General features: G+C 52.5%; 1 protein-coding gene across 1 annotated transcript in view; it reads right to left on the minus strand.

Moving 5' to 3' along the window:
- MXRA5 (matrix remodeling associated 5) overlaps nt 1-18206 on the minus strand; it is a 27499-nt gene continuing 9293 nt past the window's right edge. Inside the window, exons 5-7 of the mRNA XM_027052918.2 lie at nt 11801-16780; nt 6653-7553; nt 1-3031 (exon numbers count right to left, since the gene is read on the minus strand). Of these exons, the coding sequence (XP_026908719.1) occupies nt 1123-3031; nt 6653-7553; nt 11801-16780 (7790 nt within the window). The 3' untranslated portion in view covers nt 1-1122. The remainder of the gene's footprint in view (nt 3032-6652; nt 7554-11800; nt 16781-18206) is intronic.

Here is an 18206-nt window from a genome sequence, read left to right on the forward strand (position 1 = left end):
TTATTTGGAAAATATTATTTTATTATCAAATGTACATTATATTGACCTTAAAAATACAGTAAAGCAGTCATGGGGATAACATGTCTCCTATTTTCCATGAGCACACACGACGGGGCGTTGCATGAGGGAGACACCTTTCTGGGCTTTTCCAGGAGGCTCTGGATTCATTGTTCAGGGACACGGCTTAGCTCTCTCCTACCCTCTCCTTCCCCCTCCCTGACTTCAGCTCTCAAGATAAATCCACAAACAAGGAAATCCAATCTCCCAGCTTCCCACACTGTAGGGTTGCTGGGGAAGGTAATATAATCACGGTTACTGAATTTGCCGAAGGAGGTTTGGAGGCTATTTTTTTTTTCAATTGTATTTCCATGCCTGCTCTCATGTATCCAAGTCTTGTAAAGACCAATAATTTATTATTTTTAATGAGACAGAAAGTGTTCCTTTCTTTCTAGCCTCATCGTCTGATTGGAAAGAAAATATAAAAAAAGTCTTTAGGTAAGACCTTATATAAAAAGTGAGTTCCAGGGAGAAAGTGAGTCCATTATATAAAAAGTGAGTCCCATATAAAATGGTAGCCATATTGTATGAAACTTGTACATTACAAAGACATCAGTCACTGTGCTTCTAAGCCCTTCTTGGGCAAGCTGGAGTTCTAAAGTGACAGGACATAAGTGAAAGATGGGTAGTCATCGTAGAACATTCTATCATGTTAAGACTGCAGCAGGTTAACTAGGGGATGCATCTTCAACGGGGTAGCAAGGCACTGGCAATCTCTATGGTTTATTTTCAGGGAGTGTTCCTTACGTCTGCTACAGACGCCCAGTAAGGCAATGGCGTGGTGTGTGCAAGTCAGCTCCTGCGAGCACACGACATCCCATAAACATGAATGAAAGTCCCTGGAGAAGCCAAACCATCCTTCTCGTGTTTGCCCTGCTTCCTTTTGCCGACAAGCGTAGGTCAAAGTCAACATGAACCTGAAACCCAGACGGGGGCTCCCATGCCCCGTGACAGATCCGTTAAGAGTCCTGACCATCTGACTGAGGCGGCTTTCCTTACAAATGAGCCTTTGTTCTAACTTGCCAAGCAGTGGCTGTGTGGAGTCCACATTCTGGGGGAGGCACTTCAGTAGACGTGGATATAAGTAGTTTTCGAGTCAGTGCCTAGGATGTTTTTTGCAGTGCACTTGTAGAAACCCGCGTCTCTGTGTGTGGCCTGCTGGATGGTCAATGAGCCCTGGGGGTGAAGGAATCTGTTCCCATAGAGACGGGCCTGCGCCCCGGCGGTCAGGTGCGACTTGTCCGGCAGGTCCCAGGTGATCTCGGCCTTGGGAATCCCCATGGCCATACAGTTTATCTTGATGGTGTTCCCGGGCCGCGTGTAGATGACGGGGGTTGGCTCACTGGTGATGCGGGGCGGGTAAGCGATCACAATAACTGGAAAGTTCATGACAGAGGGGCCATACTCCGTATCCACCTTGCACACGTAGGTTCCCCTGTCGAAGACGGAGGCGTCGCGCACCGTGAGGGTGCCATTTTCCCAGAGGGAAAAGCGCCCCCGTGTTTGGGGGCCCTCCAACAGCATGGTGTTGGGGAGCGTCCAAGAGAGGCGAGCTGACCGGCCCCCTGGAGGGGTGCAGTGCAGCTGCAAGGTCTCCCCGTTGATGATGCTCACCAGATTGTGGTACTGGTTGCTGACCTCGGGTTTCAGTCCCACCTTCAGAGAGACCAGCCTCTCCGTGTAGCCGGCCGAGTTGCGGGCCACGCAGCGGTAGGCCCCCGCATCCACGGAGGAGAGGCCACTGATGTGCAACATGCCATCACCCTTATGGTAGAATCTGTGCAGCTGTTGGCCGCTCGGGAGCTCTGTCCCATTGGGAAGGACCCACAGCAGGGTGGGCGTCGGGGTCCCTGCGGCCGAGCAGTTGAGACTGATGGTGTGGCCAGCCATGGCTGTGATCTTCTCGCTGACCGGGTCGTGGAAGACGGGCTTCTCCACGGGGTCCAAGACCGTGAGCTGGACAATCAACCTGGCTTCCCCTCCCTCGTTGCGGCCGATGCACGCCAGCTGCACGGAGTCGCTCTTCCTGAGACTCCTGATGTCCAGCGTGCCGTTGCGATGGATGGTGATCCGGTTCCCATAGTAAGGGGCCGGCAGAACCACGCCCTCGGGAAAGGCCCACAAGACCCTCGGAGTGGGGATGCCTTCCGCCTGGCAGTCAATGAGTTTGCGACTCCCCCCGGCCGCGATCTCCCGCACCGTGGTGATGGCGTTGGGGTTCCCGTTGATGGTGGGTGACCGGACGTTGACGTGGATCCAGACCGTTTTCCGGTCCTCCCCGGCGCTGTTCCTGACCACGCAGGTATAATTGCCGCTGTCTGAGCGCTGGGCTTTCTGGATGAGAAGAGTGCCATCCTGGTATATGTGGTACTTATCGGAGGAGGCGGGGATCAGCCTGTTGGCTGGAGAGAGCCACGTCACCCTGGGCGTGGGCTCCCCTTTGGCCTCGCATGCCACGGTGACCACGTCACCATAGGGCACCTGAACCACGGTGTACGTCTTGTTCCGGATGGCGGCGGGCTCGGTCACCACCTTCACTCGCACCGTCATCTCATCCTTCCCAACCTGGTTTTCGGCAAAGCAGGTGTAATCCCCTTCCTCCCGCATGCCGACTTCGTTAAAGTAGAGGGTCCCGTTGTTGAAAACCACGTAGCGCTTGGTGCGGCCACCGCCGTCGTCAGACTGCATGAAGGAGTTGACCAGGCTGCCATCTGGGAGGCTCCAGGAGATCTCGGGGTTGGGAAGCCCGGTAGCCACACAGTCCACTTTCAGGTCACCCCCGTAGAAGACCTTGTGGTCATTCTCCTCCTTGTGCTCGATCTTGGCTGGTCTCATGACCACATTCACCTTGAGCACGACAAAGTCGTCGCCAACCTTATTCCGGGCAACACACAGGTAATCCCCCGCATCCTTGTCCGTGACAGACTTCACCACCAGGGTCCCGTTGGCAAACACCTTGATTCTGGTGTCAAAGCTGGCCGAGGGGGACAAAAAGGACAGGGATGTCAGTCTCCCATATGCTCTATCCTGACTCTAGGTCACCAGAATGAAAGGAAAACATGTGGTCTGGGGAACTTTCTGGGCACACGGCCGCGGCTGCAAAATGTCACGTGGTCTTTGCAGCCGGCAGGGGACTGCGTTCACAGGCGGAAATGATTGATTTGCCACAAATAAGAACTCTGACTCGGTAGAGCCTGACCTTTGGCTGGCCTGGCCTCTGATCCCAGGATGTGCAATGCAGTCAAGGACCTGTGCCCAGTTAGGCTGGGTGGGTATTCACTGCGTATTTGCAGGGAGGTCAGGGCAGAGCTTATGGTAATGATAAAAGAGGCTACAGCCATGGAGATAATGAATCTGTTGACCCAAATAAAGAGGCAGGGTTCTTCCCGAATAAAATTTCTACTCTTGACAATTCTATATTATACTATGTCCCATTATGAGGCAAGGAGCTGCAAAGTGGCCAGTCTATGCATTGCGTAATTGGAGGTATTCCCACAATACAAGTGGAAAGATCTGGGAGATTCTTCCTCAAAAAGTGTCCAGATTGAAAATTTGCAATTACACATAATTTACCATGGTGGTATCAGGAGAGGAGGGGTTGAGTTTGAACCCATAAATGTATCCTAAATTTTGCATTATTCGGACAGCGTGTCTGGAACTGTGTTGTACAGTTACCAAGAAAAGAGAAGAATGGGAAAGAAGAAAAAAGAAAAGAGAAGAAAAGAAGAGAAAAGAAAAGAGAAAACACAAAACCAAACAGAGTCTGCCTACAGTTGACTCAACCTGACTATTGTTAATAAAATACAAACAACAACTAAATGACCAAATACACCGTTTGGCTGGCCACAAGTGTGAATCAGGCCAATGTGAGTCAGTAGAGAGGAGGAGACAAACAGATTTCAATGTGCCTTAGGAGTTTAGAATCCAAAACTCTGTGCAAGTACCTCATGTCTTCCAGCTTTTCGAAACTTCACAGGGGTGATTCCTAGCCTCGGTCATAACCACAATTGTCTGGGCAACCCAGAAACATATACATGCCTACGCATCACAGGGGATCGGGAGTCAAGAAAAGCTGTGATATCTGTATTTTTAAATAGTCCCAATGTGTATGCAAGCCAAAGTGCCTGCTCCTTGATAAAACTCACATGGGTTGTTTAATTACACTCTACTAAGAATGTAATTAGTCAGAGTTTCGTACTAATGAAGATGCCAAGACAGCGATTTATAATTTATAGGGACATACTAGCAGAGTGGCTCATATTCGTCCTGGGACCACATTCTTTAACTGCACGTTCATTCAGTACATCTGCTCAGCTGGGAGATAGTCCAGGGAAAACTGGTGCATGGTATTCTGGAAGGAGAGTGCAAGGTTCACCAGGCACCACCCCACCATCTAAAGTTCACATTCTGGCTTCGAGAAAGCGTGTTCGCCCTTTCCCTGCATTGGAAAGAAACTGGAGAGGCCAGGCACAGCTGCGCCGAGGCCCTGGGTGCTGGCTTCCCTCCTCACGTGCTGCGGTGGGACTCACGTCCGCATGCATTCCTGCCTGAGCTGCTGGGCTGTGGATGCTGAGGACGCGCCGTGAGCCAGGGTTTCTACACCACGGCACCACTGATGTTTCCTTGATTGCATTTTGGCAGCCATTGTCTCTTTGCTCTGTATCTTGAGATGCTTCCTGAAGAGACATTGGCTCTTCTGGATGTAGCCCACGGTTTCTCAGACTCAGCACGGCTGACATCTGGGAGGGGTGGCTTTCTGGGGTGGGGTGTCCTGAGCACTGTAGGGTGTTGAGCCGTGTCCCTGGTCTCCACCCACCCGATGCAACTAGCAGCCTCCCCTCTAGTGTGACAACCAAATATGTCCCCAGGCATTTATGGGTGTTCCCTGGGGGGAATAATCTGTCTAGCTGAAAACCGCAACAGATAGCTCGTGGATGGATGGATGGATGGATGGATAGATAGGTACATAGATGATAGACAGATAGATAGATATAGATGATAGATAGATAAATAGATACATACATACATACATACTTACATAGCTGATGGATAGATGGATGGATGAATAGATAGATAGATACATGGATATAGATGATAAATAGATAGATACATACATACATACATAGCTGATGGATGGATGGATGGATGGATGGATAGATAGATACATGGATATAGATGATAAATAGATACATACATACATAGCTGATGGATAGATGGATGGATGGATAGATAGATAGATAGATAGATACATGGATATAGATGATACATACATACATACATAGCTGATGGATAGATAGATAGCTGATGGATAGATGGATGGATAGATGGATAAATAGACCAATAACAGATATATAGATAGATAGATAAGTGGACAGATGGATGGATGGATAGACAGATACATGGATATAGATGATAGATAGATGCATATATAAGTGATGGATAGATAGATAGCTGACAGATGGATGAATGGATGGATCAAAGATAGATAGATAGATAGATCGACAGATAGACAGATATGATACATATAGATGACAGATAGATATGTACATACATGCTTACATAGCTGATGGATGGAGAGATGGATGGATGGATAGATATATAGATGATAGATAGTTGATGGATAGGTAGATAGCTGATGGATGGATGGATACACCGATGATAGATAGATAGATCGATAAATAGATGATGGATAGATAGATAGGTGATGGATGGATGGATGGATGGATGGATGGATACATCATTGATAGATGATAGATAGATAGATAGATAGATAGATAGACGGGCACATAGATGATAGAAGAATGGTCTTTCATGCTAGGTTAGTGTCTCAGCCTGGGCACTACTGAGACCCGTGGCTGGATGACTGCCTGGAATGGGGTGTCCTGGGCAGTGTAGGGTGATTGCCAGTGGCATTGTCACTTCCTGATTCCTGTCAATCAAAAAGTCTGTCAATATTGCCAAATGTTCCCTGGGGCCAAAGCCGCCTACAGGGGAGAACCAGTGGTCTAGGTACATCTGGGGACTTAAGGCACTGGATGAGACCGTGACTCTCTTTGCGGCCAAAAGAAATGTTTGGAATACTGCAACACGGTGCCCTATTCATGTCTTTAACTTCTTCTGTGTTCACGGCCTTTCTCTCCCGCTAAGGCCACTCTCTCCTAAGACCTGAAGCTTCTTGTGTGTGTTGGGTCGAAATCGTACAACCTAGGGGACTACAGGCAATATTATCCCTGTAAATACAGTCCATATATAATCATTAAAACAGAAGTTATTGGTTCATTTTTTTTCCCCTTGGGAGGGGGGAACAGGAAAGGAGCAGGAGAAAGGCAGATGTTTCTTCCACATCCCACTTTCCAAAGACAAAAACTCACCGTGCAGAGAAAGAAATGCCCGCTCCCTGCGCGGAGCACACGCAGGGAGCCGGGTGCGAGCATCTTTGTCCCGACACGGAGTCCCTTCCCTCGCCATGTGACCCCAAGGAGAGGGCTCCCGCGATGGCTGCAGGGCGGATGCAGGAGGGGACCCCAGCGCCCAGAGGGGAGGCAGGCCCCGGAGCGGAGCGCAGCGGGAGCGGGAGGCAGGAGCGAGCACGTACCTGAACAGCGAGTGCATCGTGCGCTTGGACGGCAGGCGCCAGAGGATGCGAGGCCAGGGGTCCCCGGACGCGCTGCAGTCCAGGCGCAGGGTCGCGCCGTAGCGCACGTCGGTGCTCCGCGGGGAAGTCCCGGTGATGCGCGCGTTGGCCGCCGCGCGCTGCACCGTCAGCTGCACGAGCCTGCGCGCAGAGCCCACCACGTTGGCGGCCACGCACTCGTAGCGGCCAGTGTCCTCGGGCGCCAGGTTGCGGATGTAGAGCGTGCCGTTGGGGAAGACGAACAGGTTCCCGTTGATGAACTGCGACGGCCGGATCTGGGTCCCGTCCCACAGCACCCAGCGCACGCTGGGCAGGGGCGCGGCCTTGGCCGTGCAGTGGATGTGGATGCTGAGCCCCGGGGGCAGCGAGATGTTCTCCAGCTTCTCCTGGTGGATGACGGGTGGCAGGGCCGCCACGTGCAGCCGGACGGCCAGGCTGTCCGCACCCGCCGCATTGCTGGCCACGCACTGGTAGACGCCTCTGTCCGAGAAAGAGGCGTCTTTGATGGACAGCGTCCTGTTTTCGTGCAGCGTGACCCTGCCCTCCACGGGGGACACGGTCTGCCACACCCTCCTGTCCGGGAAAATCCAGGAGATTTGGGGCGCCGGGGTGCCCTTGGCCAGACACTCCATGGCAATGGTGTCTCCCAGGTACACGGTGACGTCCTGGTAGTGGGAGGCTAGGATTTGGGGCTGCTGCACGGTGACAGACAGCAGGACCACCATCCTGTCCGCGCCGTGTAGGTTCTTGGCCGTGCACATGTACCGGCCACGGTCCTGCACCTGTACCTTCCGGATGACAAAGGTGCCGTTCTGCAAGACCTCGAAACGCTGGAGCCTGGTGTTGGGGGTCATCAGGGCACCTGGGAGTCAAAACAGGTACAATCAGGTTCCAGGCAAACACACCCTCTCCGCACAAGCCAGGGAGGACGATTCCTCATTAAGGAGCTGAATCAATCCTTCTCTTCATGTCCGGAACCGCAGGAGCGAAGACCAGCCCCCAGCTCCACCACGGAGACGACAGAACGTTCAAGGTCACCCTTTCTGGCTCCTATACCGACCCCAGAATCGAGGGATATGCCACCTTCCGGCGAAGAGCAGCCAGCATGGGTTTGGAGGGCTTTCTGGAAGCTTCTATGAGATCCACCCCCCCCCCCACACCCCACCCCTGGCACCGGGGGATTTCCTTGTCACTTCTGCTACTAGAGACACAGGTGCGGAGGCTGACCCCCCCCCCCCCCCCCCCCCGCCTGCGTGTGGCCAGGCTCCCGAGTACAACGTGAGTGACACTGAGCTGGTCCCTCTGTGCCATGTCTGACGGACTAACTCCTGCTTCCACACGGAGTCGAGAGCCCTCCCCACACTGCAGTCTGGGGGCGTGCTTCTCTCTCCCCTCACCCTCTCCTCCCCATGGTTTTTAAAAATATTTTTTAATGTTGATTTATTTTTTGAGAGAGAGACAGAGTGCGAGCGGGGGAGGGGCAGAGAGAGAGGGAGACACAGAATCCGAAGCAGGCTCCAGACTCCGAGGTGTCAGCACAGAGCCCGACGCGGGGCTCGAACCCACGAACTGTGAAATCATGACCTGAGCTGAAATCAGGAGTCGGACAGACGCTTAACTGCCCGAACTACCTACCCAGGTGCCCCAACCAAATGGTAAAATCTCTACGAGGAAGTTTGTAAACTTTAAATTTTGCTTTCTTTTTCTTTCTTTCTTTCTTTCTTTCTTTCTTTCTTTCTTTCTTTTCCTTCCTTCCTTTCTTCCTCTTTCTTTCTTTCTTTCTTTCTTTCTTTCTTTCTTTCTTTTTCTTTCTTTTCCTTCCTTCCTTCCTTCTTCCTTCCTTCCTTTCTTTCTTCTCTTTAACATTTATTTATTTTTGACACAGAGTGACAGAGCACAAGCAGGGGAGGGGCAGAGAGAAGGAGACACAGAACGTGAAGCAGGCTCCGGGCTCTGAGCTGTCAGCACGCTCAGGATGTGTTAGCAACTAGGCTTTTCTGATGCTTTCACATCTGGGTTTTGCTGACCCTGGAGGGACCCCAGGCCCCTCCCAGAACTAGCGGGTCCCAGAGTTAGCAAGCAATTCACCTTTTAAATGCAAACTAATAGGGGCGCCTGGGTGACTGAGTCCCTCAAGTGACGGAATGTTGATTTCAGCTCAGGTCACGACCTCAGGGTTCATCAGTTTGAGCCCAGCCTCAGGCTCTGTGCCTGGAGCCCGCTTCGGATTCTGTGTCTCCCTCTCTCTCTGCCCCTCCCCTGCTCACATGCTCTCGCGTGCTCTCTCTCTCTCTGCCTGTCTGAAAAATAAAATAAATATTTAAAAAAAAAGAAGTATGCATTAGAAGTAGATCACCACTCTCAAAAATAAATAAATAAACAGCAAATAAATAAATGCAGGGATGCCTGGGTGGCTCAGTCAAACGTCCGACTTTGGCTCAGGTCATGATCTCACGGTTCATGGGTTTGAGCCCCGCGTCTGGCTCTGTGCTGACAGCTCAGAGCCTGGAGCCTGCTTCGGATTCTGTGTCTCCCTCTCTCTCTCTGCCCCTCCCTCGCTTGCTTTCTCCCTCTCTCTCTCTCTCTCTCTGTCTCAAAAATAAACATTAAAAAATTACAAATAAATAAAAATAAACCACCCAATCCAGAGCCCATACCCCGACCCCCTTGTGTATGGGGCTCTCCCGTTCCCAGGCCACCGCTCACCTGCTGGAAGCTTCCCAGGGCGGGACCACACATCCTGGAAGCCCCTAGGCCCCAGAGCCCAATGGTGAGATTCAAGCCAGCCAGCCCTAAGCCTCCTTGCACAAACTACAGTCAAGGCTCCCGTCCATGTTTCCCTGGCCCCTTCTGCCTGCTGACGGACCCTGGCCCCTCCCTGCGTGGTCCCCTCTTATTGCAAAACACACTGTCTTCAATGGCCGTCCTTCCCTGAGGTCGTGGCCTCACGATTTCTGAAGAATACCAAATCCCATGTGTACAAAACGAAAAGTCCTGGCGAGCCCTGAGTTCTGGCATTCTCCCACACAGCTGGGCTCCTGGATCCCGCCTGCACCCACGGCTCCCTGTGCGCATGTATGTCTAGTGAGGGGGGCCCGGTCCGGGGGGGTGATCTGCTCTCACGTGAGGCACGAAGATTCTAGGGGTTAATACAAATACGTTTTGCCGGGAGAGAAACACAGGCACGATGCTTTCGGGATGAAAAGCCCTCTACTTCGAGCAACATCCCTCCTTAGATCATTATGCAAACATATGACATCAATGTTGAGCGGATCAAAGAGGTCTTAATTCCCCCGTGCGCGGAGCCTCTGCTGAACTTCAGAAGGTTTCCAAAACGCTGGTGAGATAAACCTAAGCGAGGAATGAATAGCTCCTTCCAGTGCCATTGCCATCAGCATAAATCATTCCTGTATCATCAAAATGGAGAGAGGAAGAAAAAAACCCCTCTGATCAGCATCCAGGCCTGAAGGACACAGCCGCGTTGAGAGAGAGAGACAGGGAAGGGGAAGCGATGGGCCTTTCGTGGTGTCTCGTCAGATGTTCCTTTCCTCTGTCACCTGGAAACTGTTTTGCCGTCCAGATGAAGTGGACGCTCATCCTTACAAAGCCGAGAGCTCTTTGGACATCCCAGCATTCCCAGTATGCACCCTTGTGGTGGGCTGAATTGTGTCCCCTCCCCAACTTGTACATTGAAGAAGCATCCCTAGGATCTCAGGACAGGACTCTCTGGTGATGGGGTCTTTCAAGAGATAATTAGGGCAACATGAGGTCGCTGGGGTGCACTGTATTTGGGGAGGGCGTGTGTCTGAACAGGGAGAGGGGATGATGAGGACACAGACGAACACAGAGGGATGATCATGTGAGGACACAGGGAGAAGACGGGGTCTACAAGCCAAGCAGACAGGACAGAGGAGGAACTAGCCTCAGCTCTGCCTGGACCTCAGACCCCCAGCCTCAGCTCTGCTTGGATCTCAGACTCCCAGCCTCAGCCCTGCCTGGATCTCAGACCCCCAGCCTCAGCCCCGCCTGGATCTCAGCCCCCCAGCCTCAGCCCTGCCTGGATCTCAGAGCCCCAGCCTCAGCCCTGCCTGGATGTCAGCCTCCTCGACTCCACCCTGCCTGGATCTCAGACTCTTGGCCTCAGCCCAGCCTGGATCTCAGACCCCCAGCCTCAGCCACCTGGATCTCAGAGCCCCAGCTTCAGCCCTGCCTGGACCTCTGAGTCCCAGCCTCAGCCCTGCGTGGACTTCAGCCTCCCAGCCTCAGCCCTGTGTGGACCTCAGACCCCCAGCCTCAGCCCAACCTGGATCTCAGAGCCCCAGCCTCAGCCCTGCCTGGACCTCTGAGTCCCAGCTTCAGCCCTGCCCGGAACTCAGCCTCCCAGCCTTGGCCCTGCCTGGATCTCAGGCAACCAGCCTCTGGTCCTGCCTGGATCTCAGAGTCCCAGGTTCAGCCCTGCCTGGATCTCAGACCCCCAGCCTCAGCCCTGCCTGGATCTCAGACCCCCAGCCTCAGCCCTGCCTGGACCTCAGACTCCCAGCCTCCACCCTGCCTGGATCTTAGACTCTCAGCCTCCGCCCTGCCTGGATCTCAGAGCCCCAGCCTCAGCCCTGCCTGGACCTCAGACTCCCAGCCTCTGCCCTGCCTGGATCTTACACTCTCAGCCCTGTGTGATTCTCTGACTCCCAGCCTCAGCCCCCGATGGACCTCAGCCTCCAAGCCTCGGCCCTGCCTGGATCTCAGCCCCCCAGCTTCAGCCCCGCATGGACCTCAGACTCCTAAACTCAAGTCCTGCCTGGATCTCAGACGCCCAGCCTCAGCCCTGTCTGAACCTCAGACCCCCAGTTTCAGCCCTGCCTGGGCTTCAGAACTCCAGCCTCAGCCCTGCCTGGAATTCAGCTTCCCAGCCTCAGCCCTGTGTGGACCTCAGACCCCCAGCCTCAGCCCTGTGTGGACCTCAGACCCCCAGCCTCAGCCCTGCCTGGAACTCAGAGTCCCAGCCTCAGCCTTGCCTGGAATTCAGCCTCCCAGCCTTGGCGAGGGTCACATGCCCAAGTAACCCCTTCCTACACAAGCCCCAGTTAAAACGCAGACACTTGAACGCCTTACCTGTGGAAACCTTTGTCCAGGTAATGAAAGGTGTGGGTTTCCCCGTTGCCTCACATGGGAACATAGCATCTGTCTCCGCGGTGACAGACACAGTCTGAGGGGACTTGGTGATAATTTGGGGCTTTTCCCCATGTGTCCAGAATTTGGATGCGGGTGGTCCTCCAGCAGAGAACAGCTTGGAGCTGGTCTGATGGAAGCTTCTGGAAGGCTGGCCAGAAGATACCACGTTGGGGACAGAGCTCCGGGTGGAGTAGACCACAGGGATGTTCTGTGCGTTTGTTGAGGGCGGCCCCGTGGCCCGGGGAGGGTGCAATAATGGAGGTGCGGGGGGACCAAAGTCCATGTGGATGATGCTCTGGGAATGTATCCTATTGTAGGGACCTGGGTTGACTTTTTTCTCTCTTACGCCGGGGGCAGGGGATGTAGGCGTCTGGGGCTTGAGAGTAACTCCCAACTGTGGGAAAGAGAGAGTCCTGTTGAAAAAGAAAGGGAATCTTCCATTGGGATAATGGGGTACGCTTGAGCTTGGAAGCTTGCCACCAGGTTCTCTTAGATCCGGGATGTTGTTATTCCCAAACACTTTGGGGTTGGCACTGAACCGGTCCATTCCTTGGTCAGTGAACTTACTAGGAAGGCGAGGTTTGGGCTTCTGCGCTGAAACCATGGGACTTGTCGTACTTGGTAATCTCGGAGTCGTAAAGTGCTCATTTTCTGGCAAAGCCCTTGAAGGGTACGCCGTTATTTCTGGTTTGTTGGTCAAGTGACGAGGGGGCTGGAGAGTTACAAAGTACCTAAAGGAGCCTTCTGTGGCCACATGTGGTGGCCTCACCGTTCCCCTCGGTGGGATTGGTTTGGAAGGAACTCTGGCTGGCTGGTGGAAAAGCTGGACTCTCCCAGCCTTACCGTCGGGGCCACGTGGAAGACTGTTTTGGGTCTTTCCATCAAATGCTTCCTTTCCCAACTCTTGCTTTGGAGTTAAGTTAAATTTATTCTGGTTGGAAGAAGGAGTGGATAAATCATGTGGCCTCAATACATGCTGAGTTCCCCCGTTATTCACCGGGGCTGCTTTGGTTTCTGGGCTCCCCACGTAATTCAAGAAAACGTTTTCCTTGGAATCTGTTAACGGTGGTGTCCTTGAAGAAAGAGAGGTGGGCTCCGTGAGGGTCTGTGCCAAGGACTCAAGAGTGGTGGCCAGGAATGGGAATGCAGTCCCCTCCGCTGGGGCAGGAGTCGAGGCAGGATTCCAAAGTGTGATTGCAGCTGGAGTGGTTTCACGATGATCATGAGCACCGGTGGTGGTTTCTGCCTCAGTTGAAGATGGCTCTACTTTTGTGCTCAAGAGAGGGGTTGAGACAACTGCTTCTTCTGGTTGAAACAGTGTAGATGCTGTGACTGACGGAGGGAACTCAGAAGGAAAACCCATATCCTCCGACCGTTTCAGAAAGGGTGAGTTTGTAAGGGTTTCCACAGAGCTGGTAACAGGTATGTCTGTCTGTGGCTTCCCAGGCCAGGCTGTCCCTGGGGGATTCCAGTGTGAGGTTCCGGGAAAGCTAGACGGAGCAGATTCCTCCTGAAAGTCTCCCACAGTGGAGACCTCAGAGCCAGAAGGTGATGCAGCATTACTCAAGGGGTCATCAGGGACTGGGTTGTCCGTTTTATGCTCACTGATGTTTGTGACACCATAATTCGTCATTTCCTTTCTGTCCGATATAGGTTTATAGGTGACTGGAATGGCCTCCTGGAGTTTATTGGGTGACAAGTGTCTTTTTGTGGTGGTTGTCATAGAATCTTCCATGGTAGTCCTCTCACGTGGGTCCCCAGTTGTCAGAGAAATGGTTGTAGATAAGAGTGGATTTTCTGGACTGGGGACAATGACATTTTTATGCTTGTTTTCTGGGGAAGGGCTGGGTGTCGAGGCAGACGTGGGAAAGCTCACCGTAGAAGTGGAATGCCAATGTTTATTTGGCCTCTTCCCGTGTTTCCTTCTTGGGGTTCCTTTGGGTACTGGTTCTGCCTGCTTCTCCATTTGCACCTGCTTGGGGACCCCAACTGTGTGGCCAATCCAAGATGTCGGCACCGGTGAACTCTCCACGTGCTCTGGAACCTTAGCCTCAGGTACTTGAGTAGGTGGAGTAGAAAAAGTCTCCGTCGGGGCGAAAGTCGTGGGCGGGGTTTGTTTATGCCTGTGTCGGAATCTGTGGGCGCGTAATCTCTTCCTCCCGTTGGGTCTCTTTCGAGAAGGGTGAGTGGCCGGCCCCCAAGCCGAAGTGGCCTTTGTGGTTGGCATCGCTGCTGTTACCGTGGTGGGGTCCTTGTCAAAGAGAGCACCCAGTGTGGTGTCGCTGGGATGTTCCGAGGGAGTGATGCCATTCATCACTCCGGGGGCAGAGTCCAGCGGAGGGGTAGATTTGACTCGCTTTCCCATACTCTTAGGATCTCCGGAGTTTGTGGGGTCTCTCTCGGGCACATCTCCTTCCTGCGGTGTCTGAGAATTCTCCTCTGTGCCCTTTTCAATCAGCGGGTTTCCCTGAGTGCTTGAAGCACCTTCCACAAGCTGGGTGTTGTCTGTTTGTCTCCGTGGATGTCCTTGTCGTTGGACAGCTGGCTCCCCTAATGGGACACTATCTAATGGCTCAGATGTCCTGGAGTCATCAACCCACACGATGGGGGTTGGCGTAAAGTGATCGAAAGCCAATTCTTTCCTGTTCTCTTCATCTGGCTGTGAGTCAGCCTCCACATCTGGGTAAACGTAGGACACAGTCTCAGACTCAGCCAAGGCGATGGCACCCAGTGGAGACTCATACCCATTTGACGTAGGCTCTGGCACGGACCCAACATCTCCTGCAGGCCAGCTCTCTGTGCCTGTGTTTTCATTGGTGGGCTCTTCGTAGACCGTGTGCAGGGTCTGGAGAGTAGGAGAAGATTCATAAGGGATGGAAATCAGTACATTGGCGGTAGCCCACTTTGGGTCAACTTGAGTGGGAGTTGTATCCTCAGTCTTAGAAAAGTCATGGTCAATAAATTCTTCCAGATGCGTGCTTGTCACTTTGGGTTCAGCGACAATCACTCCATCGTGTCCACTGTCCGGTCCCATCCTGGTTGAGGACACAGTGCCGGAAACCTGATCGTCCTCACCAAATGGAAATGCATCTGCCGAGGTTTCTTCAGCACTGGTTGTGGTCCGTGCAGGACCCTCCTCCCCTACCGAGGGGGGAGCGACAGCAGGCAGAAGGGGCGTCGCCTCCGGACCCACGGATGGGGGAGTGGTGGTTTTAATGACCCGGGGTATCTCGGTTCCCTTAGGGAGATTTTTCCCACGTACTCTGGCTAAAATGTCTGCCCAGTGCTCTGGATTAATCTGTTTGTTTGCCATATTTATCCTTCGTCTGGACTCAAACACTCTGCGACCTTCTGCGATGTTCGTCTCTGGTTCTTTTTCAGAATTCTTCCAGGGTTTGAGTTTTCTTCGCCCTTTCTTGGTTTTCTTACCTCCAGCGACGGCATCGTCCTTTGTTTTGAGGAGCTCCTCTTGGTCCTTTGCATGTAGAAATCTCCGTGAAGTGCTCTCTCCGTCTCCTACGCCTGAACCACCTTCGTCCTCTACGACATCTCCTGGCACTCTGGAAAGAGTCTTCCCAGCTGGGTGTCTGCCTTTTTTGGATGACCGGCCAGATCCTTTCCTACTCACGGTGACCCCCACGGCAAAATGATCTGCCCCTTGCCGGTTGACAGCCACACATCTGTAGTAACCGCCATCACTGACTTGGACCTTTGGGATGGAAAGAGTTCCGTCTGCCAACACGGATGCATGTGACGTGTTAGCCAGATTGTTTATTATCCTTTTGTTTGGAAGGATCCAACTGAGCTGGGCTTCGGGTACGGCCAGCGCACTGCAAGGCAGCATCGCAGGCTCCCCTACGTTCTTTGGAATTGTCAGTGCATGTCCGTCGGGAGGCTGAGTGGCAGGTGGTTGCACAAAGACCCTGTACACCATCTGGTCCACTTCATCCCTCACCTGGGCGATGCACTGGTACAAACCCGAGTCTGACTGCTCTGTTGATCTGATCCTCAGCCAGCCGCTGGTGACGATGGAGAACTTGCCATGCTGGTCCTCCACGGGTGCTTTCAGCACGGAGCCATCCGGGAGCACCCAGGAGATGGATGGACTCTCAGAAGCCTTCACGTTACAGCTTAGCTGGCACGGATCCCCTTCCAAGACGATCTGGGCTGTGTGCACTGCTCGGCTGGGTTCGATCATGACCCAGCTTCTGCTCCGAGACTGCCTGGCCTCTTTGGCGGGCACTGTTAACGAATAGTGGGAATGATAGGCTAGCAGCACCTTTTTGGCCGTACTCTGACGTCGGTTGAGTTGGATATCTATGGACGGCTGCATGACCCATTCTGGTTCTGCAAGAATGTGGGCTCTGACACCCGTGTAGTAAAGGGCATCGTCATTGGCGTCTTGCCTGTACTGGTAGCTGACCTTGGGGTCTTTGCCGAGCATGAGCTCTCGGTTTAGCCTCACAGGGACCTCACTGTAATACGCGATCAGTTTCCACAGCTTCTCATAGTTTTCCCGAGTCATGGGACACTCAAAGTCCAAAGCAACCGTTGCATTTATATCAATCTCTTGGGGATCTGTCTGGTTCAGGTGGATTTTGTACACGTCCGTTGGCTTCCTGATGTCACAGACCAAGTTCACTGTGTTCCCGTGCTCATCGGTCATATTCAAAGAGATGTTCCACGGGGGGGATTGAAACCTCTCCAGGGACAGCTGGCCATCACCGTCTTCTTCTTGTTCCTGGTCTTCCTCGCTGTTCCTGGTCATGTTCTGTCTCAGAGGGGACTCTATGGAAGGCTTCAGACAAGTAATGTCCTTCAACTTGTGAATCTCTTGCTTGTACAATCTTCGGGGACTGGAGCACGTGGCGCATAGCTGACCACCTTCATAGGCTTTGTCCTTTTTGCACTTCAGAGTCCCTAAAAGGAATCAACAAGCGTGCGGTAAGTCAGGGAACCCAAGAGCAGCATGCCTTGCACATGGCAGAGGATGAAGGCTTTCAGTGTACCTTTGTCTCCTCAGTGCATGCGCACAATGATTCAACACTCACCCACTTCTGTGACTTCACCAATGACTTGAAATCCATTTAGCACAGAATGTGGTACGGAACCACGGTGTTCGAACTCCCTGACAAGGAGTAATGAATGCTTTTTTTCCAAAAGTATTTCCAAGTTATTTTTTTAAAAAAGTGACTCTGTCCACACACCCGATACAACTTACCTTCTCTGAAGGTCCAGGGGAATCTACATAAACAAATGCAACCAACCCATGCAAAGAGTTCGAGGTGAAAGGCCCCACTTTTGCCACGAATCACATCGTATCTGTCTTTCATGATTTTTTTGTTGCCATCATTTTTCTTCTTTTTTAACGTTAATTTATTTTGAGAGAGAGAGTGAGTGGGGGAAGGGCAGGGAGACACACACACACAGAGAGAGAGAGAGAGAGAGAGAAACCTACATGTATGGTTTTCGTTACCATCCATTTTCCAATGAGGGCTGCCATACGTGCTTCTCCAGTCAATACACATCGTACAAACTCCACACCGGTTTTCTACTTGACGTGCCTATTTCCAAGTCCCAGAGTCTCCCCCAGGTGACATTTATGAGACCGAACTATCTTGATATCTGCGCACTTCTTTCCATCCCCGCTGGGAATAAACCAGTCAAAGGGCTATCATATGACTCACAGCACGATAAGCCTCCTAACTGGTTTCACGAGATCTGGTTCTGCCTCTCTGAATGCAGTTTTCCACGTGACTTTCAGAGTAAACACCTCAACATGCAGATATAATTGTGTCACTCCATCACCCAACACGCACAGATACAAATATATAGATACAGTGCATGCAGACACATAGAGACACATATGCCCACACAAAAGATACACAGACACACATGTAAACACATGCACACACCAAATATCCACAGACATACGTGTATGTGCATGCACACATAACACACACACACATGTATCTCCAGAATGGCCAAGATGGCCGTCTGTGCAGGAAAACATCATATTTTCACTTCCCTGATCCAGTGTTTTGCTGGTAAAGGTCTACCCAAACTGATTTGCAACCCCCCGCCCCGTACCCGGTGGGGTTTGGGGACTATCTCCCAGCAATGAAATATGAATGGAGGTGACGTGTGTCTTTTCTAGTTAAGAGGATTAAGAAGCAAGGGGCGCCTGGGTGGCTCCGTTTGTTGAGCGTCCGACTTCGGCCCAGGTCATGATCTCGTGGTTCGTGGGTTCGAGCCTCATGTCGGGCTCTGTGCTGACGGCTCGGAGCCTGGAGCCTGCTTCAGGTTCTGTGTCTCCGTCTCTCTCTCCGCCCCTCCCCTGTCCATC

The sequence above is a fragment of the Acinonyx jubatus genome, chromosome X (assembly GCF_027475565.1).
Source record: "Acinonyx jubatus isolate Ajub_Pintada_27869175 chromosome X, VMU_Ajub_asm_v1.0, whole genome shotgun sequence".
NCBI classification, from domain to species: Eukaryota; Metazoa; Chordata; class Mammalia; order Carnivora; family Felidae; genus Acinonyx; species Acinonyx jubatus.